The 27,027-nt window shown below is 46.0% G+C and overlaps 2 protein-coding genes across 3 annotated transcripts in view; one reads left to right on the top strand and one right to left on the bottom strand.

Moving 5' to 3' along the window:
- The window catches only part of tril (TLR4 interactor with leucine-rich repeats), a 2,761-nt gene extending 44 nt beyond the window's left edge, over nucleotides 1–2,717 (top strand). The window contains exon 1 of the mRNA XM_058377246.1: nucleotides 1–2,717. This exon is cut by the window's left edge and continues 44 nt beyond it. Within this exon, the coding sequence (XP_058233229.1) occupies nucleotides 104–2,428 (2,325 nt within the window). The 5' untranslated portion in view covers nucleotides 1–103 and the 3' untranslated portion in view covers nucleotides 2,429–2,717.
- A 1,267-nt stretch (nucleotides 2,718–3,984) lies between these two features.
- On the bottom strand, nucleotides 3,985–27,027 carry creb5a (cAMP responsive element binding protein 5a). Of its 2 annotated transcripts, none has more exons than XM_058377766.1 (11): nucleotides 26,913–27,027; nucleotides 25,659–25,730; nucleotides 25,417–25,510; nucleotides 24,453–24,556; nucleotides 13,441–13,598; nucleotides 12,692–12,767; nucleotides 12,383–12,463; nucleotides 7,283–7,591; nucleotides 6,980–7,201; nucleotides 5,382–5,481; nucleotides 3,985–4,859 (listed from the first exon to the last, which is right to left on the bottom strand). In XM_058377766.1, the coding sequence occupies exons 2-11, from the start codon at nucleotides 25,710–25,712 to the stop codon at nucleotides 4,777–4,779; spliced, it is 1,281 nt and encodes a 426-aa protein (XP_058233749.1). In that variant the 5' UTR covers nucleotides 25,713–25,730; nucleotides 26,913–27,027; the 3' UTR covers nucleotides 3,985–4,776. The 2 variants fall into 2 exon arrangements, with proteins under 2 accessions (XP_058233749.1, XP_058233748.1); XM_058377765.1 differs by having other exon boundaries at nucleotides 3,985–5,095; nucleotides 26,913–27,025.

Genomic DNA, 27,027 nt, shown 5'->3' with positions numbered 1-27,027 from the left:
ACTTTTTCCTCCTTCTCAACAAACTGTAGCATGAAACCGGAACTCCCTACCGCTGTCTAAAGCCATGTGGACTTTCTGATGTTTGTCTTTTGTTTTTCGCTAAATGGAACCCGTGAATTCCCGTGTCCGGGGACAGAGTGATGCTCATAGCGCGGGTGATTTGGCGGGAACCATGGCGAAGCGCGCGCTCTCTCATTTCGCTCTGTGGAACGCGGGCGCGCTCTCACTGCTGCTGCTGTGCGCTCGCGCTGCTTGCCCAGAGTTCTGTGACTGTCCACGCGCGCAACACGTCCTCTGCGCCAACCGCGGCCTGCATGCCTTGCCCGAGAGCAGCCGGTCCGTGCGCGTACTCGGCCTCGCAGGGAACTTTATTGGTAACGTGAGCGCGCGTGCTTTGGCACGCTACGGCCATCTGACGCGGCTCGATCTGCAGTTCAACCAGATCCGGCGCGTGCATTCGAAAGCGTTCGAAAACCTCTTCGAGCTCGAGGAGCTTTATTTAGGACACAATCGGATTTCCAAACTGCACCCCGGGACTTTCAGGCCCTTACAGAAACTCCGCGTGCTGTACGGTAATGATAACGACATCCGGATGCTGAGTGGAGAGACATTCGGGAAGCTGGAGAGTTTGGTCCGGTTAAGACTAGATAAGAATGCTCTAGAGCTCCTGAGCGAGTCCGTGTTTAAACACCTCTCCAGTCTGATGTTCCTGCACCTGGAATCTAATCAGCTCCGCCATATTCACCACAAAGCTTTTTCCAGTCTGACTAAACTCCAGTTTCTAAACCTGTCAGATAATAAGCAAACGCAGCTGCGCGAGACCTCCCTGTTTTCCCAGCTCAGGTCTTTAGTCACTCTGCTGATCTCGGGAAACAGACTCACCCACGTCGGCAGTCACGTGTTTCAACACCTCAAAAAGCTCACCAAGCTGTCTCTAAGTAACAACAACATTCTCAAGCTGGAGAACGACACGCTGAAAGGACTCGTGCATCTCCAGGAGCTCACAATGGACGGAAACAAGCTAACGGAGATCCAGGCTGGAGTACTGGAGCCCCTCGCGCGCGTCGAACAGCTTGATCTCCGTGACAACCGGATCACACGTATTGATCCCACCGCGTTTACTCGCCTCACCCGCCTCAGGGTGCTGGATCTAAGCAACAACAGGCTCAGGAGGATCTCCAGTAACGCTTTCTCAACAAACGCCGCACTCTTCCAGCTGGAGCTGAGCGGAAACCAGTGGAAATGTGACTGTCGCATGGAGAAACTGAAGGAGTGGATGGCGGATACGCGCGCCCGTGGAAAGTTACTCACAACGCTCGTGCGATGCCATCACCCGCCCACACTCGAAGGGAAATATCTGGACCATGTAAATGACACGGAGCTGCTGGCGGACCGGACCGGAAGCGAGAACTGCCGAGCGGATGACGAGGAAGAAGTGAAAGACTCTCGTGGAGCAGAAGGTCAGGAGCCGCCAGGTGTAACGGAGGAGAGGCTGAAGAGAGGAGGACAGACAGAGGAGGACATGGAGACACGGGAGGGACGTCACAAGAACCTGATGATTAAAAGAAAAAAAGAAGTGAAGCTCAGAACTGCGCCACGTGTTTCTGCTAAATCAAGCTCCTCCTCAGCTCTTGTCAGAAGGCTGGCAACCAAAATGTTACCTTTAACGGAGGAAAACATCAGCATGTGGGAGCTGAATGATGCACTGCAGAACCGCGTGCCACACAAACACGTGCAGCATTACACAGCCGGAAGTGTGGAAATGACGGACGCGTGTCAGTTCAACCGCTACATCGTGAACGTGAGCGTGCACAACGTAACCTTCGACTCGACCACGGTGTCGTGGAGCACACCTGAGGGGACACACACTGTCCCGGGCCTAGCGCTGATGTTTCGCGTTCTGTTCGACCGCTTCGGCCACTCGGTCCGTTTCCCGCGCTACGTTTATACTGACGGCTCAGCTCGAGCAGTGACGCTGCAGGAGCTCCGCCCAGACTCCACCTACATCACCTGTGTGGAAAGCGTAGTGGGTGGCGCTTTGTGCCAGGTGGCACCGCGAGATCACTGTGAGGGGTTCATCACTACGTCACTGTCAGCGACAAGTGACATCAAGCTTCAGCACGTGACCGCGGCGGTGCTGGGGGCCAATGTGCTTCTGATCCTGCTGGTGGGAGGGGTCTGGCTGGGGCGCATCGTAAGAAGGAGGATTAAAACCCGGAAGTCGTCCGCGCATACTCACGTGCGTCACATGTACTCCAGTCGGAGGCCTTTCCGGTCTGCCATGGCAACCACGTGCGTCTCGTCTGAGTTCAGTGGTTACCAGAGCGGGCGTCCACTGGCTGAGGAGGGAGATCTGATCCAGTTTCCGGTTGAACGTTTTTTTGAGGGCAGAGATGATGATTCCATAATCCCAAGGTTCTCTGACTAAACTGTAATGTGAAGGTGTGTGTGTGTTAAATATTTATACAGCGCAAATATTTCTGCTTGTGTGTCTGTATCCATGTGTGCAATCAGTAAATAGACATGTTCTATACTGTAATATATACAATTATTACACACCTGTTTCTTTCACTCTACAGTTCTGTTTCATGTAACAGGAGTCTTGCGCTGCAGTGTGTATTCATGGGATTTCTTTAAACATGACTTGATTTCAGCAGATTTTTTGCTCATTAAATATTTGTCATTAATCATAGCTTCATGTTTCCAAATAAACAAGAGGAGATGTAGCAAGTGTGTGAGAATCTTTGACTTTCTAGAAAATTTTTGTTTGCTTTATTATTGATGGTGTTGACTTACACTGATATCTCTCAATTACAGCTTTCAGTAAAAGTAACTTGCTCAGAGACGTTATGTGAAAAGTTAATGTTTATTAAGGTGAAAATGATAATAATCCCACAAGTAATAAGAAAGATTTTCAATTCAAATCAATTTTATTTGTATAGCGCTTTTAAAAATGAACATTGTCGCAAAGCAGCTTTACATAACATAGGAAACAAAAACATACAAAAACTCCTAAATGTTAGACAAAATCATCCCTAGTGAGCAAGCCTGTGGCGACTGTGGTGAGGAAAAACTCCCTTAAATGGTATGAGGAAGAAACCTCCAGAGAAACTAGACTCAAAAGGGAACCCATCCTCATTTGGGTGACACAGGAGAGTGTGATTATTGACATTGTTCATATCACACTCTTCAGTGTTTAGAATAATTATTCTAAACACAGAAGAGTGTGATATGAACAATGTCATTTCTGCAGTTATGTATAGTCTACAGTATTATGTATAATGTTATAATGTACATTAATTAGGAGGTTGTTGTTGTCCTCGAAGTCCACATAGGGTCAGCAGTGTTGCTTTGAATACCATAATCCTCACGAATCAGAACCCAGCTGGTTGGCCTCAGTCTACTGGAGCTGGCACAATCTCCAGATGCCTCAGGATGGGTAGAAAAAGGAACATGTGGAAAGGAAATAGCGTAGCTTCCGTTCATGATATTAGCAGAACTAGATGATAATGTGCATTTAATCAGATATACTGGAGCACAAGGTTATGGGATGTGTTAGATGTATGCCAGGATAAAGAGATAAGTCTTTAGTCTACATTTAAACTGGGAGACTGTGTCTGAGCCCCGAACACTGTCAGGAAGACTATTCCAAAGTTTAGGAGCTAAATACGAAAAGACTCTACCACCTTTTGCAGACTTTGATATTCTGGGAACTACTAGAAGTCCAGAGTTTTGTGATCTTAAAGAGCGTGGTGGATTGTAGCGTGTCAGAAGACTAGTTAGATACACACGAGCTAAACCATTTAGAGCCTTGAACGTAAGTAGTGCTAGTTTCTAAACTTAACAGGTAGCCAGTGCAGGGATGATAATATTGGGGTTATATGATCGATCATATTGTCTTGATCTGGTAAGAACTCTGGCAGCTGCATTCTGGACTAACTATAGCTTGTTTATTGATTAAGATGCAGGACAAGACAACATGAATGTAGCTCAAGTTCTTTTATTAGAAATAGAAATAACATGTTAGTTAGCTGGTACAAAAATAAAGTAATATGGACATATAAAGATTTTTTTTTTTTAAAAACTGTACATGGAAAATATTGTCAGCTTCAGCATTTAGATTGTGTTTCACCCAGGTTTTAAACATGTAACACTGTGCTGTATATGTATATGAAACATTGTGTAACCTAATGCACAGACATGTAATGACACAGTGTCAAGGTTTTATTATCCAACTGATGACATGTGATTGCAGGAAATAAGGTACTTTTTTATTTTTCTGTCTGTGTTCAGATGAAAACTGGACGATGGAGATTAGAAATACCTTAGCGTTGGTATCTGAATAATTCCTCATATACAGTATAAGTGAATGATATAAACACAGTTAAGGAAGCAGTGAAGATAGTTTAGTTTCATTTGGTATGTGACACCTGAGTGGCTCACTGAAAAAAGCGCTCTGAGAACTGCTTCAGGAAAGATGAGGACACGTGTGCAGGTCAGAGCAGAAGGTGCAGATGAGATCCAAAGCAATACGAAACTATCTGTTTCTATTTACACTATCATACATTCCCCTGATCTATAAGTACAAAAAGCCTGTTCTCCACAGAGTTGTTTAGCTGAGGCAGAGAAAAAAAACAAACAAAGTGCTAGAAAACACAAAGAACACACACACACACACACACACATATTGCCAGAAGTGAACACGTCCCTGAGGCAATCCCACTCGGCAAAAGTGACAGGAAGCGAAGGTGAGCTTGTCCATTCGGTATCTTCCCGTCAGTCACAGTGCGAGCGGATCCAGCGTTCCTGATGATCGGTCTGTACGGACGTCTCCTGTTTCTGACGCTTGACATCGTTAACTGAGATGAATCATAGGTCATTTTTGAGATCAATCATAATTATTGACTTCAAATATAACAGGCAGCAAATTCCTTTTTTCTCAGCCACTGAAATGGATCGGTGTGTCCAGACTGCCTTTAGGATGTGGCGTGCGAGCATGTGCTGAGGTGTGCGTGTGCCGCTGTGGTGCTGGACGATGAGATGCTGTTGTGTTGGATAGTTTGTGTCTGGAGGGGACTTCCTGTCAGGCTGCCAACTGCACGTGAACATAAAGATCAAATCAGTTAGACTCTACCAGCTTTACTGGATAGAGTATGTTTGTGTATATGTACGCTACAGGACCACCGCTGACCAGAATCTAAGCAGCAACAGTTAATAAAGTGGCCGCTAAGTGTATAAGCATGCGTGACCCACAATGCTGAATGTGCACTACACTGGTAGCTACTGAAAGGGATGAGCAGTCAGAAACTGTGCGCGACAAATGGACGTGAGTGTAAGGTGTTCCTAATAAAATGACCACTAGTCATTTATGTGTTTCTCACCTTGTGTTTCCCGTTGTCTCAGAGTGACAGGGCAGTCTTTATGTGCCAGCAGAAGCTGCTTCAGTTGAATGACCTCTGATTTAAGGAGTGTAACCTCGTTCTGAAACACAGGCGTTAAAAACAAACAGTTAGAATCGGTCAGTGTGGAATGTCCATCCGGGCAGGAATTCCACTGCGCCACGCACGCTCTATGAACATTCACAGTGAGGGAAAAAATGATTTGATCCCCTGCTGATTTTGTACGTTTGCCCACTGACAAAGAAATGATCAGTCTGTAATTTTAATGGTAGGTTTATCTGAACAGTGAGAGACAGAATAACAACAAAAAAATCCAGAAACACACATTTCAGAAAAGTTCTACATTGATTTGCATTTTATTGAATGAAATAAGTATTTGATCCCCTATCAATCAGAAAGATTTCTGGCTCCCAGGTGTCTTTTATACAGGTAAGGAGCTGAGATTACAGTAGGAGCACTCTCGGGGAGTGTTCTTAATCTCAGCTCCTTAACTGTATGAAACCCACCTGTCCACAGAAGGAAGCAATCAATCAGATTCCAAACTCTCCATCATGGCCAAGACCAAAGAGCTGTCCATGGATGTCAGGGATAAGATTGTAGACCTACACAAGGCTGGAATGAGCTACAAGACCATCGCCAAGCAGCTTGGTGAGAAGGTGACAACAGTTGGTGCGATTATTCCCAAATGGAAGAAACACAAAAGGACTGTCGATCTTCCTCGGTCTGGGGCTCCATGCAAGATCTCACCTCATGGAGTTTCAATGATCATGAGAACGGTGAGGAATCAGCCCAGAATTACACTGGAGGATTTTGTCAATGATCTCAAGGCAGCTGGGACCACAGTCACCAAGAAAACAATTGGTAACACACTACACCGTGAAAGACTGAAATCCAGTAGCGCCCGCAACGTCCCCCTGCTAAAGAAAGCACATGTACAGGACCATCTGAAGTTTACCAGTGAACATCTGAATGATTCAAAGGAGAACTGGTGAAAGCTCTTTGGCATCAACTCAACTCGCCGTGTTTGGAGGAGGAGGATTGCTGCCCATGACCCCAAGTACACCATCCCCAGGTGACAGGACAACTGCACCGCATCAAAGGGATGATGGACGGGGCCATGTATCTTGAATCTTGGATGAGAACCTCCTTCCCTCAGCCAGGGCATTGAAAATGGGTCGTGGATGGATATTCCAGCCTGACAATGACCCAAAACACACGGCCAAGGCAACAAAGGAGTGGTTCAAAAAGAAGCACATTAAGGTCCTGTAGTGGCCTAGCCAGTCTCCAGACCTTAATCCCATAGAAAATCTGTGGAGGGAGCTGAAGGGTCAGCCACAAAACCTTAATGACTTGGAGAGGATCTGCAAAGAGGAGTGGGCCCAAATTCCTTGAGATGTGAGATGTGTGCAAACCCGGTGGCCAACTACAAGAAATGTCTGACGTCTGTGATTGCCAACAAGGGTTTGGCACCAAGTACTAAGTCATGTTTTGCAAAGGGGTCAAATACTTATTTCACTCAATAAAATGCAAATCAATGTAGAACTTTTTTGAAATGTGTTTTTCTGGATTTCCAGCTGTACCTGGAGCTGCAGGTTAGTGTGGGTCAGTTCCTCTGCCTTCTTCTCCAGTGACATCACCCAGACTTTCCTCTTCTGTCTGCAGCGTGACGCTGCTGCTCGGTTCCTTTCCAGAAACTTGCGCCTGCGCTCGTCTGGATCCTCGTCTGCTGTCCGTTTGCGTTTCCCTCCGCTTGTCTGCGGAGGTGATTCTGCACACATGGTGTTTTTAGGAACTGGAGATATCTAAAAAAAGGAGAATAAAATCATGACAAATCATGACAGTCATAATAGCGGTACTGCTGAACACTCTACAGAAGGTGGGACCTGTGCAGGGATTGGTTGGTGTGTCAGGTGTTTGGCTGGAGCTTGCGCTGGGCCCGGGTGCAGGTGTGTAGGGGGCGAATGGTGAGCACAGCTGTGAGGAGCCTGCTCTTGGCTTTGATGCTGATGGGTGTGTCTCTGCTGTGACTGGCCAAGGCCGTGCTGCGGATACGACGGATGAGCTAACGCTGGCAAGTGTGTCAGCGGAAGCCCCATCCTCATGTGCTGTGATGACATCACCTCCATCATGTGACCCATGGGGTTCTGGTTCCTGTTGGCTGGCTGGCTCTGGCACAACATGACCTTTGACCTCTAACGGAAAGAGATCATGTGTCAGAACACTCCATTAATATATCCTGAGCCTGCTGGATTCCATCAGTTATATCTAAGGCTTTTATTTTGTAACTAAACTCTGGATCTTGTTGATGTATCTTACGAAGAGAACAAAGAATATATCAAACCAATGATATTTTTAGAGAGTGGGTTGATTTTTAGAATGGTATCAAGTAGTGACACTGAAGGTAGAACTGGAAAATCCTCAGTGTTAGATATCATAAAGCTACAATCCGTAAATATCTAAAGAAATGTGTTTTTGGAATGTTATATTTTACTCTTATTTGATGAAATGACAAAGCTAAGATCACTATATAAATCTTTCAATGCAGTAAGTCCTTTCTCTACCCAACAATTAAAAGCAGCGTCTGTAATTGAAGGAAGAAACATATGATTTCTCATGATAGGAGCCTGCATTGAGAGGTCAGTAAGCGAGAAAGTCCGTCTAAACTGACTCCATATTTTAAACGATGTACTAACAATTGGATTCAGAGAATATTTAGACACTGGGTCAGGAAGAGGAATCTTAGTACAGAGTAAAGCAGACAATGCAGATTTGCAAGAAGCTTTTTCTAACAGCAGCCATGCTGGGCTGTCAGAAGGGTTAACCCAGTACAACATAAATTTAATATTAGAAGCCCAGTAGTAATGTTGAAGATTCGGGAGAGACAGGCCAAGAACGATGTCTCTGCAGTATATTTTTACGCATCCGAGGTGTTTTCCTATTCCAAATAAAATATAAGGGTGTCTGTTATCATAAAAAAAGATTTTGTTAAAAAAATAGGGAGACTTTGGAACAAAAACAAAAATCTAGGTAGTATGTTCATTTTAACAGTGTTAATTCTACCTCCTAAAGATAGTAAAAGCAAGTTTCATCGGTCAAGATCCTGTTTTAAATTGTCAATAAGTGGGCGGAAGTTAGCTTTATAAAGATTATGATATTCACGAGTGACCCAGATACCTAGGTATTTAAATTTTTCGGTACTTATTTAAAATGGGAAAGAATTAGATAATATTGAATGAGATGCAAAATTTATGGGCATGAGTTCACTTTTCTGCATATTAATTTTGTATCCAGAGATTTTGCCAAAGTCATTTAACAGACTGATCAGAGCTGGTAAGCTTGTAAGTGGTTGAGACAGGTATACAAGCATATCGTCTGCATAGAGAGATACTTTATGTTCAGTAAGTCCCCTATGTATTCCCTTAATAGTACTCCACTCACGTAGAGCCACTGCTAGTGGTTCGATTACCAACACAAACAAAAGAGGAGACAAGGGACAGCCCTGTCTCGTACCACGTTGTAAAGAAAAAAAAGGGGATAAGTTATTATTTGTACGTACTGCTGCCACTGAAGTATAAAGAACTTTAATCCAATGTCTAAATTTTAAACCAAACCCAAATTTTTCCAAAACACAAAAGAGAAAGTCCCATTCGACCCTGTCAAATGCTTTCTCAGCATCAAGTGATAGTAGGACCTCAGAAACACTAGATGGGGTGGGATCATAAAGAATATTTAAGAGCCAACGTATATTAAAAAACAACTGTTGATGTTTAATAAATCCAGTTTGATCACTGGAAATAATAGATGGCAGAACATTTTCTAACCTATGAGTCAACATTTTAGCCAGAATTTTACTGTCCACATTGAGAAGGGAAATAGGGCAATAAGAGCCACAGTTTTTTTTTTCTTCTTGAAAATAAGTGATATGATTGCTTATCGCATTGTTGGAGGCAGAGTACCAGAGGAAAAAGATTCCTCAAATACGCTCAATAATAATGGAGCCAACTCATTCTTAAACTTTTTATAAAATTCACTTGGAAACCCATCAGGGCCAGGTGACTTTGCATTGACATTATTGAGGTGTTTATTTCTTCAACTGAGAAAGGGCTTTCAAGTTCAGCTGCAGTCTCACTATCAACTGAGTGCATAGTAATTTTTCAAAAAATGACGAGATCAAATTCTCGTCTTTATGAGATTCTGAAGTATATAAATCTGAGTAAAACTCATAAAAACAATGGTTGATCTGTGAATGTTCAGTACACTTATGGCCTAATTTATCTTTTATTTGAGTTATAGTACGATCTGCTGTCATTTGTCTCAGTTGATGGGCTAGAACTCTGCCAGTCTTCTCACCATGTTCATATGTTCTATAACATGTTTTAATCATCAAGTTTTCAATACGTTTAGTACTTAAAATATTATATTCCGTTTGAAGTGATAATCTTTGTTTATTTAGGGCAGGTGATGGTGTAAGCGCCAAGGTAGCATCTAATTTCAATATAGCATTTGTTAATTCCTCAAGTCTGGCTGTTTGTATTTCTTTAATATGGGAACTATGAGATATTATTTCTCCTCTTAAGTATGCTTTCATTGCTTCCCATATAGTCGAGAAAGACATTTCTGGTGTTTGATTATGTTCAAGAAATATTTTTATCCTAGAGGATATAAAATTAACAAATGCTTCATCTGAAAGCAGCAAAGTATTTAAACACCAAGGACAATATCTTTCATATGTAACTGGTATGCATAGTGTCATTAATAAAGGAGCATGATCTGAAATGACAATAGCACAGTACTCACAATAGCTAATCAAAGGGTGAAGATTCTTATCTAGAAAAAAATAGTCTACATGCAAATATGTCTGATGACCAGGTGAGAAAAAAGAATAACTTCTAGATCCAGGATTATGAAATCTCCAGACATCAGATATCCCATATGTGTCTAGAAATAATTTAATGGCATCAGCTGATGTGGAACGAGTGGCAGTTTTGACAGAGCTACGGTCTAAATAGGAAGACATTACACAATTCATGTCTCCTCCTAATATGAAATAATGTGTGTCCAGATTTGGTAACCTAGAGAAGATATCCGTGAAAAAATACTGTCGTCATAGTTTGGCTAGAACAACTGACGTTACAGAGTTTACCAACTACAATGACAAAACGACCTGCAGGATCCACTTCAACCATCGAAGCTTCAAATGGTATGTTTTTTTCAATAAGAATTGCTGTGCCTCTAGATTTAGAATTAAAATTAGAGTGATATAACTGATCTACCCAATCACCCTTTAACCTAGAATCATCTTTTTTACATAGATGGGTTTCCTGAAGAAATGCAATCCCTATCTTAATCTGTTTTAAGTGCAAAAGTCCTTTTTTACGCTTAACAGGGTGATTTAAGGACTTAACATTCCAACTGACAAGATTTATATTGCAGCCTGCTGACCTATTGAATTTATTAACCATTCTGAAAGTATAACAGTAATCCATCCTCCAATTTAACAAAAAAATAGGACATAAATATGGTGCAGTTAAAACCCACCCCCTGTCACTCAATTCAACAGAGTGACCCCCAGACCCAATAGAAAAGTATCCACACATTTAAGTGTTTGCTGTGGAGAAATCACAGTGTAACAGGCGCTCCTGAACCAAAGATAAAGGGCATGTATCCTATTTACAATATTTGACTTAGAGGCAGTATAATAATCTTACAAATGTCAGACAAAAGAGAAATGACCAGAATAAAAATAAATAAAAATAACAACTAACATAATTCTGTCCTACACACTTTAAGTGTGTGTAATCTGTCCTGTATAAGTTCATTGCGACATTACTTGTCAAACGTCAAATAGTTTGTGTGTATTCTGTCCTCAACCAGTTTTGTGTCTGCTATTCAGCCTTACCTAAAACGATGTTTCTCTCCACAAAAGCCATGGCCTCCACCGGGTCGCAAAATTCCTTCTCGCTACCGTTGTAAGTGATCTTAAATTTTGCCGGATGGAAGATTCCGTAGCGCACTCAGTCGAAGCAACTTCTTAACTTCGTTGAATGCGGATCGTGCACGAGCCACACTGGGAGGATAATTTGGGAATATGTGAATTGTAGATCCTTTGAATTGAAGGGGTTCCGCTTCCCTAGCTCTGCGGACAATCTCAACACAGTCCTTGTAGTAGTGCAATTTGGCCACAATTACCTGAGGTTTACCACCAGGCTGCCTTGGCTGGAGGCTGCGGTGTGATCTATCCACGAGCACTTCCCTATCCATGCCTAGGATTTCTTTCAACAGCTTTGAGACTGAGTCTGGGGAGCTTGAATCTGGTCCCTCTGCCACGTTCAGTATACGTATGTTTGACCTCCTCATCCTCCCTTCCAAATCAGTGCACTTCTCTTGTAAAGCCGCAATAGCCGTATCGAGTTTGCTCACGGAACTTTGTAGTGAGGCCACATCATCCGAACACGCAGACAGTCCTTGTTCCATATCGGTTACTGTCTTTTTCCTAGTTTCCAGATCCGAGCGTAACAGCGCGATGTTACCGACAACCTCCGTTTTGACAGCGTGTAATTCAGAACTCAAATTATTAAATTCGTCCGCGAGAACAGTCTTCAGTTCAGCCCTGAGCAGCGTGTGGATATCATTTTTCAACACCGACAAAATTTCTGCTTTCGTATCCGCCATTTCAGTTTGTTTCTCCGGCGATTTCTGATCACTTCTCGAGGCGCCAGGTCTATTTGAAATACTTTTTCCCATGTAGGTGTATTACCGCAGACATTTATGTACCGCAGTAACAAAGAAAAAGTTTAAGCCACCAAAGCAAAGTATTTCCGTGCCAGTTTCAGAACATAAAGCGCCCTGAACAATAATTTACTTAATATAATTTAGCAGAGCTCACCTAAAACCCAACCTACTCCATGACTGCTCACTAGCGCCCCCCTTGTTGATGTATCTTAGTGGACACTAACTCTCCCCATATGGACAGTGTGCTGTACCTGGGCTGCAGGTCCTGTTCTGGAGAGAGGAGGTCCTGCTAGGTCAGTCATGCTGGGGTCCACTGGTAACTGCGTGTTCATCTGATTTATAAAGTAGTTGAATGAGTTATATCCTCACAGCACAGCAGGTCAAAAGAGTGTTATATAGCTATATAATAATAGAATTATATTATTATTATGATAAAAGTAAGAAATGTGAGCCATGTTGGGATCTTGGGAAGGAAGTGAATGTGAAAGGACTTTTATTATGTAATGAAAGTTAAAGTTTAAAAACAGCCACTTCCCTTAATTCAGTCTGAGAATACTCACACACACAGAGGAGGGAGCTGGCATGGAGCATGCTGCAGGCGGATGCTGCTGACCATGGAGACAACTGAGGTCTGACCTTCAGACAGGGAGAGGGAAGAAGTTTGATATTACCTGTAGTAAATCTGTGTGTGTGTGTGTGTGTGTGTGTGTAGCAGTACTCACTGTGTTGGTGGTGCTGTGGCTGGTGTGTTTGTGTGTATGTGTGGATGTGTGTGTGTGTGTAGCAGTACTCACTGTGTTTTGGTGGTGCTGTGGCTGGTGTGTGTGTGTACGTGTGTGTGTGTGTGTGTATGTGTGTGTGTGTGGATGTGTGCGTGTGGCAGTACTCACTGTGTGTTGGTGGTGCTGTGGCTGGTGTGTGTGTGTGTGTGTACATGTGTGTGGCAGTACACACTGTGTGTTGGTGGTGCTGTGGCTGGTGTGTGTGTGTGACGCATGCTGTATCGGCATCACACAACTGACTACACATAAATGTACAATATAATCACACTCTCTGCTGTCACCCAAATGAGGATGGGTTCCCTTTTGAGTCTGGTTCCTCTCAAGGTTTCTTCCTCATACCATCTAAGGGAGTTTTTCCTTGCCACAGTCGCCTCAGTCACCTCAGGCTTGTTCACTTGGGATAACATCTAGGACTGTCTGTCTGTCTGTTTGTTTGTTGTTTTCTTATGTTGTTTCTTAGGTAAAGCTTGGTGTTGGTGGTGCTGTGGCTGCTGTGCGTGTGTGTGTGAGTGTGTAGCAGTACTCACTGTGTGTTGGTGGTGCTGTGGTTGGTGTGTGGTACCATAGAGCAGTGAGATGACGAGGTGTGTGTGTGGAGAAGGTGTGTGTGGAACTGATCCAGGGCACACTGCTGCTGCTGCTGGGATCCATAATGCTGAGTCTCTCCTGATGAACCTGAGAAGGTCTGGGAGGAGAACAGAGTGGATATGATGTTCCAGAACAACATACTCTGATTAACTTCCTCTCTCTAACACACATCTAATACAGAAACCAGCTGCTGTGCTGTTCAGAGAGCCTGACAGAGCCACTGTGTGTGTCTGTGTGTCACAGTGTGTTTGTGTATGTGTGTTTGTGTGGCTGTGTGTGTGTAGCAATGTGTTTATGTAGCAGTGTGTATATATGTGTTTTCGTGTGTGTGTGTTTGTTTGGCAGTGTGTGTTTGTGCAGCAGTGTGTGTATGTGTCACAGTGTGTGTATGCATAACAGTGTGTGTGTGTGTGTTTGTGTGTGGCAGTGTATGTGTGTGTCACAGTGTGTGTGTGTGTTTGTGTGTGGGGCAGAGTGTGTTAGTGTGTGTGTGTGTGGGCCAGACTGTGTGTCACAGTGTGTGTGTCGCAGTATTTGTGTGTGGCAGTGTGTTTGTGTAGCAGTGTATGTATGTGTGTTTGTGTGTGTGTTTGTTTGGTAGTGTGTGTTGCAGTGTGTGTGTGTGTGTAGCAGTGTGTTTGTGTCACAGTGTGTTTGTCACAGTGTGTCTGTGTTGCAGTGTGTGTTTGTGTAGCTGTGTGTGTGTTTGTGTGTGTGGGTGTATGTGTCACAGTGTGTGTGCATAAGTGTCTTTGTGTGTGGCAGTGTATGTGTGTCACAGTGTGTGTGCATAACAGTGTGTGTGTTTGTGTGTGGCAGTGTGTGTGTGTGTGTCACAGTGTGTGTGTGTGGCAGTGTGTGTGTGTATCACAGTGTGTGTGTGTGTGTGTGTATATGTGTTTGTGTATGTGTGTGTGAGTGTGTGTGGCAGTGTGTGTATGTCACAGTGTGTGTGTTTGTGTGGGGCAGAGTGTGTGTGTGGCATTATGTGTGTGTGTGGCATTGTGTGTGTGTGTGTGTGTGTAACAATGTGTGTGTGTTGGGGCAGAGTGTGTGTGTCGCTGTGTTTGTGTGTGGCAGTGTGTGTGTGTTACTGTGTGTGTCACACTGTGTGTGTCACACTGTGTGTGTGTCACAGTGTGTGTGTGTGTGTGTGTGTGTGGCAGTGTGTGTGTAGCAGTGTATGCCGCAGTGTGTGTATGTCACAGTGTGTGTGTTTGTGTGGGGCAGAGTGTGTGTGTGTGTGGCATTATGTGTGTGTGTGGCATTGTGTGTGTGTGTGTAACAATGGGTGTGTGTGTGTCACAGTGTGTGTGTTGGGGCAGAGTGTGTGTCGCTGTGTTTGTGTGTGTCACACTGTGTGTGTCACACTGTGTGTGTCACACTGTGTGTGTCAAACTGTGTGTATCAGTGTGTGTGTGTGTGTGTGTGTGTGTGTGTGTGTGTGTGTGTGTGTGGCAGTGTGTGTGTAGCAGTGGGTTTGTGTAGCAGTGTATGCCGCAGTGTGTGTGTGTAGCAGTGTGTGTCACAGTGTGTGTGTGTTTGTGTGTGGCAGAGTGTGTGTGTGGCATTGTGTGTGCATGTGTGGGGCAGAGTGTGTGTGTGTGTCACTGTGTGTGTGTTGGGCAGAATGTGTGTGTGTGTGTAACAGTGTGTCTGGGGGGGGCAGAGTGTGTGTGTCACAGTGTGTCGCTGTGTGTGTGCGTGGCTGTGTGTGTGTGTGTGTTACTGTGTGAGTGTGTGTGTCAGTGTGAGTGTGTGTGTGTGTCACTGTGTGAGTGTGTGTGTGTCACTGTGAGTGTGTTTGTGTTACTGTGTGTGTGTGTGGGGCAGAGTGTGTGTCACAGTATGTGTGTGTGTGTGGCAGTGTCATTGTGTGTGTGTGTGTGTGTTTGTGGCAGTATATGTGTGTGTCGCAGTGTGTATGTGTGTGTCGCAGTGTGAGTGTGTGTGTGTCACAGTGTGTGTGGGGGGGGCAGTGTGTGTGTATGTATGTGGCAGTGTGTGTGTGTTGCTGTGTTTGTCTGTCGCTGTGTGTGTGTGTTTGTGTGTCGCAGTGTGTGTATGTGTGTCACAGTATGTGTGTGGTAGTGTGTGTGTCAGTGTGTGTGTCACAGTGTGTGTTTGTGTAGCAGTTTGTGTGTGGTAGTGTTTGTGTCACTGTGTGTGTGTGTGGCAGTGTATGTGTGTGTCACACTGTGTATGTGTGTCAGTGTGTGTGTGTGTAGCAGTGTGTGTGTGTGTGTGTCACATTACAAGTGTGTGGGGGGGCAGAGTGTGTGTGTGTTTGTCACATTGTGTGTGTGTAACAATGTGTGTGTGGGGGGCAGAGTGTGTGTGTGTCTGTGTGGCAGTGTGTGTGTGTGTGTGTTTGTCACAGTGTGTGTGTGGGGGGCAGAGTGTGTGTCACAGTGTGTGTGTTTGTGTGGCGCTGTGTTTGTGTGTCACAGTGTGCGTGTGTGTGTGTCTGTCTTTGTGTGTCGCTGTGTGTGTGTGTGTGTGTGTCTGGCACTGTGTGTGTGTGGCTGTGTTTGTGTGGCTGTGTGTGTTTGTGGCAGTGTGTGTGTGTGGCAATGTGTGGGTGTGTGTGTGTGTGTGTGTAGTAGTGTTTGTGTCACAGTGTGTGTGTGTGTGTGTGTAGCAGTGTGTTTGTGTAGCAGTGTGTGTAGCAGTGTCTGTGTGTGTGTGTGTGTTGCAGTGTGTGTGTGTCACAGTGTGTGTGTTTGTGTGTGTGTGTGTGGGGCAGACTGTGTGTCACAGTGTGTGTGTGTCGCAGTATTTGTGTGTGTGTTTGTGTCTGGCAGTATATGTGTGTCACAGTGTGTCACAGTGTGTGTGTCACAGTGTGTGTGTGTTGCAGTGTGAGTGTGTGTCACAGTTTATGTGTGTGTGTGTCACAGTGTGTGTGTGTGTGTGTGTCTGTGTGTCTGTGTGTCGCAGTGTGTGTGTGTGTCTGGCAGTGTGTGTGGCAGTGTCACAGTGTGTGAGTGTGTGTGTGGCAGTGTGTTTGTGGCAGTATATGTGTGTGTTGCAGTGTGTGTGTCGCAGTATGTGTGCTTCACAGTGTGTGTGTGTGTGTCACAGTGTGTGTGTGTGTGTGTGTCACAATATGTGTGGGGTGCAGTGTGTGTGTGTGTGGGGCAGAGTGTGTGTGTGTTGGGCAGAATGTGTGTGTGTGTGTAACAGTGTGCCTGGGGGGGCAGAGTGTGTGTGTCAGTGTGTCGCTGTGTGTGTGCATGGCAGTGTGTGTGTGTGTGTGTTACTGTGTGTGTTACAGTGTGTGTGTCTCTGTGCATCACAGTGTGTGTGTGTGTGTGTATCAGTGGGTTTGTGTAGCAGTGTATGTAGCAGTGTGTGTGTGTGTGTGGCTGTGTGTGTGTTTGTGGCAGTGTGTGTGTGTGGCAGTGTGTGTCACAGTGTGTGTTTGTGTGTGTCACTGTGTGTGTGTGTGTGTAGCAGTGTGTTTGTGTCACAGTGTGTGTTTGTGTGGCAGTGTGTCTGTGTGTAGCAGTGTGTTTGTGTAGCAGTGTGTGTCACAGTGTGTGTGTCTGTGTGGCAGTGTGTGTGTGTTTGTCGCTGTCTTTGTGTGTCGCAGTGTGTGTGTGTGTGTGTGTGTCTGGCACTGTGTGTTTCTGGCAGTGTGTGTGTGTTTGTGTGGCAGTGTGTGTGTGTGTGTGTCACAGTGTGGGTGTGTGTGCAGTAGTGTGTGTGTGTGTGTGTGTGTGTGTCACAGTGTGTGTGTGTGTGTGTGTGTGTGTGTGTAGCAGTGTGTTTGTGCCACAGTGTGTGTGTCTGTGTGTGTGTGTAGCAGTGTGTTTGTGTAGCAGTGTGTGTTGCAGTGTGTGTGTGTGTGGCAGTGTCACAGTGTGTGTGTCTCTCTGTCTTTGTGTGTCGCAGTGTGTGTGTCTGGCACTGTGTGTTTCTGGCAGTGTGTGTGTGGCAATGTGTGTATGTCACAGTGTGTGTGTAGCAGTGTTTTTGTGTGGGAGTGTGTGTGTGTGTGTGTGTGTGGCAGTGTGTGTGTCACTGTGTGTCTGGCAGTGTGTGTGTGGGGGGCAGTGTGTGTGTGTCACAGTGTGTGTGTGGCAGTGTGTGTGTCACAGTGTGTGTGTGTGTGGCAGTGTGTCTGTGTGTGGCAGTGTGTGTGTGTGGCAGTTTGTGTGTCACTGTGTGTCTGGCAGTGTGTGTGTGGGGGGCAGTGTGTGTGTGTCACAGTGTGTGTGTGTGTGTAACAGTGTGTTTGTGTCACAGTGTGTGTGTTTGTGTGGCAGTGTGTCTGTGTGTGTTTGTGTAGCAGTGTGTGTGTCAGTGTGTTTGTGTAGCAGTGTGTAGCAGTGTGTGTGTGTGTGTGGCAGTGTCACATTGTGTGTGTTTGTGTAGCTGTGTGTGTGTGTGTGTGTGTGTAACTGTGTTTGTGTGTCACAGTGTGTGTGTCTCTGTCTTTGTGTGTCGCAGTGTGTGTGCCTGGCAGTGTGTATGTCGCAGTGTGTGTGTCTGTGTTGCAGTGTGTGTGTGTGTGTGTGTGTGTGTGTGTGGCAGTGTCTGTGTAGCAGTGTGTGTGTGTAGCAGTGTGTGTGTGTAGCTGTGTGTGTGTGTGTGTGTGTGTGTGTAGCAGTGTCTGTCACAGTGTGTGTGGTAGTGTGTGTTTGTGCAGCTGTGTGTGTGTGTGTGTGGCAGTGTCTGTGTAGCAGTGTGTGTGTTGCTGTGTGTGTGTGTGTGTAGCAGTGTCTGTGTCACAGTGTGTGTGGTAGTGTGTGTTTGTGCAGCAGTGTGTGTGTTTGTGTAGCACTGTGTGTGTCGTAGTGTGTGTGTGTGTGGGGAGCAGTGTGTGTCTCACAATGTGTGTGTGTCACAGTATGTGTGTGTGTTGCAGTGTGTGTGTGTGTCGCTGTGTTTGTGTGTCACAGTGTGTGTGTGTGTGTGTGTGTGTGTGTGTGTGTGTCTCTCTGTCTTTTGTGTGTCGCAGTGTGTTTCTGGCAGTGTGTGTTTCTGGCAGTGTGTGTGTGGCAATGTGTGTATGTCACTGTGTGTGTGTGTGTGTGTAGCAGTGTTTTTGTGTGTCTGTGTGTGGCAGTGTGTGTGTATGTGTGTAGCAGTGTGTGTGTCACAGTGTGTGTGTTTGTGTGTGTAGCAGTGTTTTTGTGTGGCAGTGTGTGTGTGGCAGTGTGTGGCAGTTTGTGTGTCACTGTGTGTCTGGCAGTGTGTGTGTGTGTAACAGTGTGTGTGTGTGGCAGTGTGTGTGTGTGTTTGTGTGTGTCTGTGGCAGTTTGTGTGTCACTGTGTGTCTGGCAGTGTGTGTGGGGGGGGGCAGTGTGTGTGTGTCACAGTGTGTGTGTGGCAGTGTGTGGCAGTGTGTGTGTCACAGTGTGTGTGTGTGGCAGTGTGTCTGTGTGTGGCAGTGTGTGTGTGTGGCAGTTTGTGTGTCACTGTGTGTCGGGCAGTGTGTGTGTGTGTGTGTGTCACAGTGTGTGTGTGGGGCTGTGTGTGGCAGTGTGTGTGTGTGTGGCAGTGTGTGTGTGTGTGTGTGGCAGTGTCTGTGTGTGGCAGTGTGTCTGTGTGTGGCAGTGTGTGTGTGTGGCAGTTTGTGTGTCACTGTGTGTGTGGCAGTTTGTGTGTCACTGTGTGTCTGGCAGTGTGTGTGTGTCACAGTGTGTGTGTGTGTGTGTGTGTGTGTGTGTGTAACAGTGTGTTTGTGTCACAGTGTGTGTTTGTGTGGCAGTGTGTGTCTGTGTGTGTTGGTGTAGCAGTGTGTGTGTCAGTGTGTTTGTGTAGCAGTGTGTGTGTGTAGCAGTGTCACATTGTGTGTGTGTAACTGTGTTTGTGTGTCACAGTGTGTGTGTGTCTGTCTTTGTGTGTCGCAGTGTGTGTGCCTGGCACTGTGTGTTTCTGGCAGTGTGTGTGTGTGTCGCTGTGTGTGTGTGGCAATGTGTGTATGTCGCAGTGTGTGTGTGTGTGTGTGTGGCAGTGTGTTTGTGTTACTGTGTGTGTGTGTGGCAGTATATGTGTGTCACACTGTGTGTGTGTGTGTGTGTGTGGGGCAGTGTGTGTTTGTGTAGCAGTTTGTGTGTGTGTGTGTGTGTGTGTGTGGCAGTGTGTTTGTGTTACTGTGTGTGTGTGTGTGTGTGTGTGTGGCAGTATATGTGTGTCACACTGTGTGTGTGTGTGTGTGTGTGTGTGTGTGTGTGTGGGGCAGTGTGTGTGTAGCAGTGTGTGTGTGTGTTGCAGTGCATGTTTGGCAGTGTGTGTGGCTGTGTGTGTGTCAGTGTGTTTGTCACAGTGTGTGTGTAGCAGTGTCTGTGTCACAGTGTGTGTGGTAGTGTGTGTTTGTGCAGCAGTGTGTGTGTTTGTGTAGCACTGTGTGTGTCGTAGTGTGTGTGTGTGTGGGGAGCAGTGTGTGTCTCACAATGTGTGTGTGTCACAGTATGTGTGTGTGTTGCAGTGTGTGTGTGTGTCGCTGTGTTTGTGTGTCACTGTGTGTGTGTGTGTGTGTGTGTCTCTCTGTCTTTTGTGTGTCGCAGTGTGTGTGTGGCACTGTGTGTTTCTGGCAGTGTGTGTGTGGCAATGTGTGTATGTCACTGTGTGTGTGTGTGTAGCAGTGTTTTTGTGTGTCTGTGTGTGGCAGTGTGTGTGTATGTGTGTAGCAGTGTGTGTGTCACAGTGTGTGTGTTTGTGTGTGTAGCAGTGTTTTTGTGTGGCAGTGTGTGTGTGGCAGTGTGTGGCAGTTTGTGTGTCACTGTGTGTCTGGCAGTGTGTGTGTGTGTAACAGTGTGTGTGTGTGGCAGTGTGTGTGTGTGTGTGTGTTTGTGTGTGTCTGTGGCAGTTTGTGTGTCACTGTGTGTCTGGCAGTGTGTGTGGGGGGGGGCAGTGTGTGTGTGTCACAGTGTGTGTGTGGCAGTGTGTGGCAGTGTGTGTGTCACAGTGTGTGTGTGTGGCAGTGTGTCTGTGTGTGGCAGTGTGTGTGTGTGGCAGTTTGTGTGTCACTGTGTGTCGGGCAGTGTGTGTGTGTGTGTGTCACAGTGTGTGTGTGGGGCTGTGTGGGGCAGTGTGTGTGTGGCAGTGTGTGTGTGTGTGTGGCAGTGTGTGTGTGTGTGTGTGGCAGTGTCTGTGTGTGGCAGTGTGTCTGTGTGTGGCAGTGTGTGTGTGTGGCAGTTTGTGTGTCACTGTGTGTCTGGCAGTGTGTGTGTGTCACAGTGTGTGTGTGTGTGTGTGTGTGTGTAACAGTGTGTTTGTGTCACAGTGTGTGTTTGTGTGGCAGTGTGTGTCTGTGTGTGTTGGTGTAGCAGTGTGTGTGTCAGTGTGTTTGTGTAGCAGTGTGTGTGTGTAGCAGTGTCACATTGTGTGTGTGTGTGTGTAACTGTGTTTGTGTGTCACAGTGTGTGTGTGTCTGTCTTTGTGTGTCGCAGTGTGTGTGCCTGGCACTGTGTGTTTCTGGCAGTGTGTGTGTGTGTCGCTGTGTGTGTGTGGCAATGTGTGTATGTCGCAGTGTGTGTGTGTGTGTGTAGCAGTGTGTGTGTGTGTGTGGCAGTGTGTTTGTGTTACTGTGTGTGTGTGTGGCAGTATATGTGTGTCACACTGTGTGTGTGTGTGTGTGTGTGTGTGTGTGTGGGGCAGTGTGTGTTTGTGTAGCAGTTTGTGTGTGTGTGTGTGTGTGTGTGGCAGTGTGTTTGTGTTACTGTGTGTGTGTGTGTGTGTGTGTGTGTGTGTGTGTGTGTGTGGCAGTATATGTGTGTCACACTGTGTGTGTGTGTGTGTGTGTGTGTGGGGCAGTGTGTGTGTAGCAGTGTGTGTGTGTGTTGCAGTGCATGTTTGGCAGTGTGTGTGGCTGTGTGTGTGTCAGTGTGTTTGTCACAGTGTGTGTGTAGCAGTGTGTGTTTATTTTGCAGTTTTTGTGTGTGTGTGTGTGGCAGTATATGTGTGTGTCACAGTGTGTGTGTGTGGCGCTGTGTTTGTCACAGTATGTGTGTGTGTGTGTGTTAGTGTGTTTGTGTAGTAGTGTGTGTGTGTGTGTGGCAGTGTGTGGGGGGGGGCAGAGTGTGTGTCACTGTGTGTGTGTGTGTGTGTCACATTGTGTGTGTTGCAGTGCATATTTGGCAGTGTGTGTGGCTGTGTGTCTGTGTGTCAATGTGTTTGTCACAGTGTTTGTGTCGCAGTGTGTGTGTGTCACAGTGTGTGTGTGTTGCTGTGTTTGTCTGTCGCAGTGTGTGTGTTTGTGTGTTGCTGTGTGTGTGTGTGTGTGTGTGTTGCAGTGTGTGTGTCACAGTGTGTGTCACCGTTTGTGTGTGTGTGTCACAGTGTATGTATGTCACAGTATGTGTATGTGTGTGTGGGGCAGAGTGTGTGTGTCACAGTGTGTGTGTGGGGAGCAGTGTGTGTGTCAAGATGTGTGTCACAGTGTGTGTGTGGGTGGCAGTGTGTGTGTGTTGCAGTATGTGGTAATGTGTGTGTGTGTGTGTCACAGTATGTGTGTGTCAGTGTGTGTTTGTTTAGCAGTTTTTGTATGTGTATGTGTGGCAGTATATGTGTGTCACACTGTGTGTGTGTTACACTGTGTGTGTGTGTGTGGCAGTGTGTGTTGCAGTATGTGTTTGTGTAGCAGTGTGTGTATAGCAGTGTGTGTGTTGCAGTATGTGTGTGTGTAGCAGTGTGTGTGTAGCAGTGTGTGTGTGTGGCAGTCTGTTTGTGTCAGTGTGTGGTAGTGTGAGTTTGTGTAGCAGTGTCTGTGTGTCACAGTGTGTGTGTGTGTGTGTGTGTGTGTGTGGCAGTGTGTGTGTGTTGCTGTGTTTGTTGCAGAGTGTGTGTGTGGGGCAGAGTGTGTGTGTCACAGTGTGTGTGGTAGTGTGAGTTTGTGTAGCAGTGTCTGTGTGTCAGTGTGTGTGTGTCGCAGTGTGTGGCAGAGTGTGTCGCAGTGTGTTTTTGTGGGTAACAGTGTCTGTGTGTCACAGTGTGTGTGTGGCAGAGTGTGTGTGTGTGTCACAGTATGTGTGTGTGTGTGTGTGTGGGGCAGAGTGTGTGTGTCGCAGTGTGTGTGTGTGGGGCAGAGTGTGTGTGCATCACAGTGTGTGTGTGTGTGTGTGTGTGTGTGGGGCAGAGTGTGTGTGTCACAGTGTGTGTGTGTGTGTGGGGAGCAGTGTGTGTGTGTGTGTGTGTGTGGGGCAGAGTGTGTGTGCATCACAGTATGTGTGTGTGTGTGTGTGTGTGTGTGTGTGTGTGTGGGGCAGAGTGTGTGTGTCAGTGTGTGTGTGGGGAGCAGTGTGTGTGTGTGTGTGGGGCAGTGTGTGTGTGCATCACAGTGTGTGTGTGTGTGTGTTGCTGTGTGTGTGTTGCTGTTTGTGTGTCGCAGTGTGTGTGTTGCAGTGTGTGGTAATGTGTGTTTGTGTGTCACAGTGTGTGTATGTGGCAGTGAGTGTGTGTGTCAGTGTGTGTACGTGGCAGTGTGTGTGGCAGTGTGTGTGTGTCACTGTGTGTGTGTGTCAGTGTCTGTGTGTGGCAGTGTATGTGTGTCACAGTGTGTGTATGTGGCAGCGTGTGTGTGTGTGTGTGTGTGTCACAGTGTGTGTGTGTGTGTGTGTGTGTCACAGTGTGTGTATGTGGCAGTGAGTGTGTGTGTCAGTGTGTGTATGTGGCAGTGAGTGTGTATGTCACAGTGTGTGTATGTGGCAGTGAGTGTGTATGTCACAGTGTGTGTATGTGGCAGTGAGTGTGTGTGTCACAGTGTGTGTATGTGGCAGCGTGTGTGTGTGTGTGTGTCGGTGTGTGTGTGTGGCAGTGTGTGTGTGTCGGTGTGTGTGTGTGGCAGTGTGTGTGTGTCACTGTGTGTGTGTGTCAGTGTCTGTGTGTGGCAGTGTATGTGTGTCACAGTGTGTGTATGTGGCAGCGTGTGTGTGTCACAGTGTGTGTGTGTGTGTGTGTGTCACAGTGTGTGTATGTGGCAGTGAGTGTGTGTGTCAGTGTGTGTATGTGGCAGTGAGTGTGTATGTCACAGTGTGTGTATGTGGCAGTGAGTGTGTATGTCACAGTGTGTGTATGTGGCAGTGAGTGTGTATGTCACAGTGTGTGTATGTGGCAGTGAGTGTGTGTGTCACAGTGTGTGTATGTGGCAGCGTGTGTGTGTGTGTGTGTCGGTGTGTGTATGTGGCAGCGTGTGTGTGTGTGTGTGTCACAGTGTGTGTATGTGGCAGTGAGTGTGTATGTCACAGTGTGTGTATGTGGCAGTGAGTGTGTGTGTCACAGTGTGTGTATGTGGCAGCGTGTGTGTGTGTGTGTGTGTGTCGGTGTGTGTATGTGGCAGCGTGTGTGTGTGTGTGTGTGTGTCACAGTGTGTGTATGTGGCAGCGTGTGTGTGTGTGTGTGTCACAGTGTGTGTATGTGGCAGTGAGTGTGTGTGTCACAGTGTGTGTACGTGGCAGTGTGTGTGTGTGTCACTGTGTGTGTGTCACTGTGTGTGTGTCAGTGTCTGTGTGTGGCAGTGTATGTGTGTCACAGTGTGTGTGTAGCAGTGTGTCGTAGTGTGTTTTGATTCATAAGTGTTGCTTTTATTCTTTGTTTTTTTATTCTTGTTGATTTTTATTCTGAGAGAAGAAACTGTTGAGTGATGAAGGAAGTGTGACTTCGTTTCAGAATCTGTCTGAATTTCACTGGAAGGAAATGATGCTTCTGTTTATTGCGCACAATTAAGCCTGAGACAAACCTTTCACACAACAACCACAGAGCTATTCATACCCCAGCCTGCCAGCTGCCCTGGACCTGCCCACTTGTTAGCCTCCTTGTTAGTGCACCTGCCTCCCACGCCGGAGACCCAGGTTCGAGACCCGCTTGGAGTGGTTGTGAGTAGGACCTGGGGATGTTACTTTAGCACGCATCTGATATCCAGTTTGATCTGTTACTCTAATACACTATTCTGTTGCTTTAACTATAACTAACTTCCAGACTAATCTTTTGACACGTTTCTTACCTTCTTTGTCTCCTCTTCATCTGATGCCTGATTGAGCTCCAGGTCACTGAAGAGTCCGACCTCCTCACAGTTCCTCAGGAATCGTGTTGGAGTTGGAGTCTGATCTACACAGCACAGATACACAACACACCAGCTGATGTATGAGGTTTAGGTGGGGGGTGGGGCAAATTAAATGGACTCCAATTGCAGAAACATGTAGGAATTAGCATAAGCTAACTAGCCAGCTAAGATACACAGCATGCTAAGTCAAGCCCCCATGGTTTGGCTAACTCAGCTAGTGTGTCTTTGTCTTAGTTTAGTTTAATGTGCCTTTACATTCTTTTAGAATTTACAAATGATATAATTCACAACAAATTCAGTGAAATTAGCATTAGTCTACGTCCCCCTATTTTTTTTTCTTTATTGACCCTGTGTGCTCCAGTTAGCACTGCCTCTATTAGTGTGTCCCAAAACTTAGGGTCCATTTTAAATCACATCCACCATCTGATCACACAAATACATTAGACATGCGGAAAACATGCTTATGTTCATTTCATATTTTACATGGAAGCAAAATATCCCTGAATATTTTGAATGTGTGGTCTCAGACTTTTGGATCTCACATGTAAATGTATAAAAAAAGTAACAGATTTCTTTTATTTCCTGTTTTATTTTACTGAAGTGATTCATTACTACAGGACATGAGATGAAAACCCACTCCAAGAGACGCTGTAACAGAGCTCACATCTGGTCCAAAGGAGGTTTTTGGAACACTGTGGGATGTTGGAGGAATGAAACAAAGAGGCATGATCACCTACACCAGCCATTAGTGAGACACCAGCATAGCGCCATCCACTGGCTCCTGTGCCAGCTACTTAAACACTCCTCCTAAAGGATCATCAGATTCACAGCAAAATATTTTCCACTACGATGTTCACCCATGAGGGAACTTCTGTATATCTGTGTGCGATTGGAAATGTCTTACCTGACAGCGTGTTGTCACACTTCATGGAAGAGAACTTGAGGGTCATCTCATGCTTGTGCCTGTGTATGATCAGATGATCTTCTCTTTGGAAGCGCTAGAGAAATCAGCAGAAATGCCTGGGATGAGCTGGTGCTGTGTTCATCTGTTTCAGCAGTGCTAACACTTTGAGATAGTGCTGGGTGCCAGTACATATGCACAGGAGGAAGTGAAGTGGAGGAGCTGGGAATCCAGGTGTGACTCACCTGAGTGCATCCAGGAGCAGTGCATACATATGGCCCATCCTGATCAGTGTTCATCACTGAGAGCTGAAGAGCCTACACACACACACACACACATACACACACACTCTGCTGTCACTTTTTAATAATAATCATATAAATAATAAACAGATGTATAAAGTCCAAGTATATCATTTCAAAGACCCCCTAAGGAATGGCTGATGCTGCTCAGAGGTTTTTCTCATACACACACTGTAAGTGTGTAACTGTCATCATCGGACCCTGCCTGACCAGTCCTTCTTCTAGTGAAGCCACTATAATCCGTCAAAACCCCACAGGTGGTGCTACAGGCCTTCCAGGTCATTTGGTGGCATGCTGTAATGCCACTACCCCTCAGTGCCAGAGTGATCCTAATACAGAGTGGACTAATATGTAAGTCACTCAGAGGTGATCAGCGTTCACATTAACTACAACCACTAATGAGGCTGAAGAGCTACTGGAATGAGGCTTAGTGCTGTACTGGCTCAGGCAGCAGTCCCCTGTTTAAACCATTATTACAGCATGAGGAGCAGTGCAGACTCTCTCTCTCTCTCTCTCTCTCTCTCTCTCTCTCTGACACATCTCAGTCATCCACAAGTCTGTCTAGCCGTGACATCAAACATGCCCCTCAACGAATCGACGTTTTATTCTTTTCATTTTATATATATTGAACTCGTTTACTGGGAGTAAACTGACATCATTAGAGTCTAATTAAACTGACGTACTTTTAGCCAAATCACACCGCAGAGTGACGTCATGCTCACCGACCCCGTAGAACTTCCAGTGAGATTCAGCGTCCCGAGGAAAGTTAGATAAAACACGTGTGTCACGGATGCACCTCTAGCGACATGACAAGCGCGTTTCTTTTATACGGAATAAAATAGTTCGGTTCATCTCAGTGGAACACACAAACACACGCGCGTCTGGGAGAAGTCTAGATCTCAGACCACCTGAACGCACTGCCTTGTATAAAGTGTAGCTTATTAAAGATCAAGACTCAAACCAACGCACTTCCACAAGTTGTCTGAATGTGTGTGTGTGTGTGTGTGTATGTGAGAGAGAGAAAGAGAGAGGGAGTCTGTCTGCCACATGCTGTCACAAGTCTTCAAATAGATTCATGAGCTCTGTCCATCAGCGGACACACTCACTCAGCTGTATAACACACACGTTCCGTTCGCTTTTTTTCTGTCTCTGAATATTCCTTGTTAGTTGAGTGTAAGCAGAGTAAAAGTAACTTACCTGAACGCGCGCGCAGACCGAGACGAGCGACGCTCCTCGCGCAAACCCCGAGCGCGCCTAACTGAAACGCGATTACGGCATGATCTATTTACAGAAGCATTACATCACCTCGCGG

The sequence above is a fragment of the Hemibagrus wyckioides genome, linkage group LG24 (assembly GCF_019097595.1).
Source record: "Hemibagrus wyckioides isolate EC202008001 linkage group LG24, SWU_Hwy_1.0, whole genome shotgun sequence".
NCBI lineage: Eukaryota > Metazoa > Chordata > Actinopteri > Siluriformes > Bagridae > Hemibagrus > Hemibagrus wyckioides.
Note: the sequence above shows the minus strand (reverse complement) of the source record. Positions and strands in the feature narration are given on the sequence as shown.

Coding starts and splice junctions, on each gene's coding strand:
- creb5a (XM_058377765.1), bottom strand. CDS start 25,712: ATGAACACTGATCAGGATGGGCCATATGTATGCACTGCTCCTGGATGC. Junction 13,599..24,452: donor ATGAAGAGGAGACAAAGAAG/GTAAGAAACGTG, acceptor TTCTCCTCCCAG/ACCTTCTCAGGTTCATCAGG. Junction 7,592..12,382: donor GAACAGGACCTGCAGCCCAG/GTACAGCACACT, acceptor TCTTTCCGTTAG/AGGTCAAAGGTCATGTTGTG.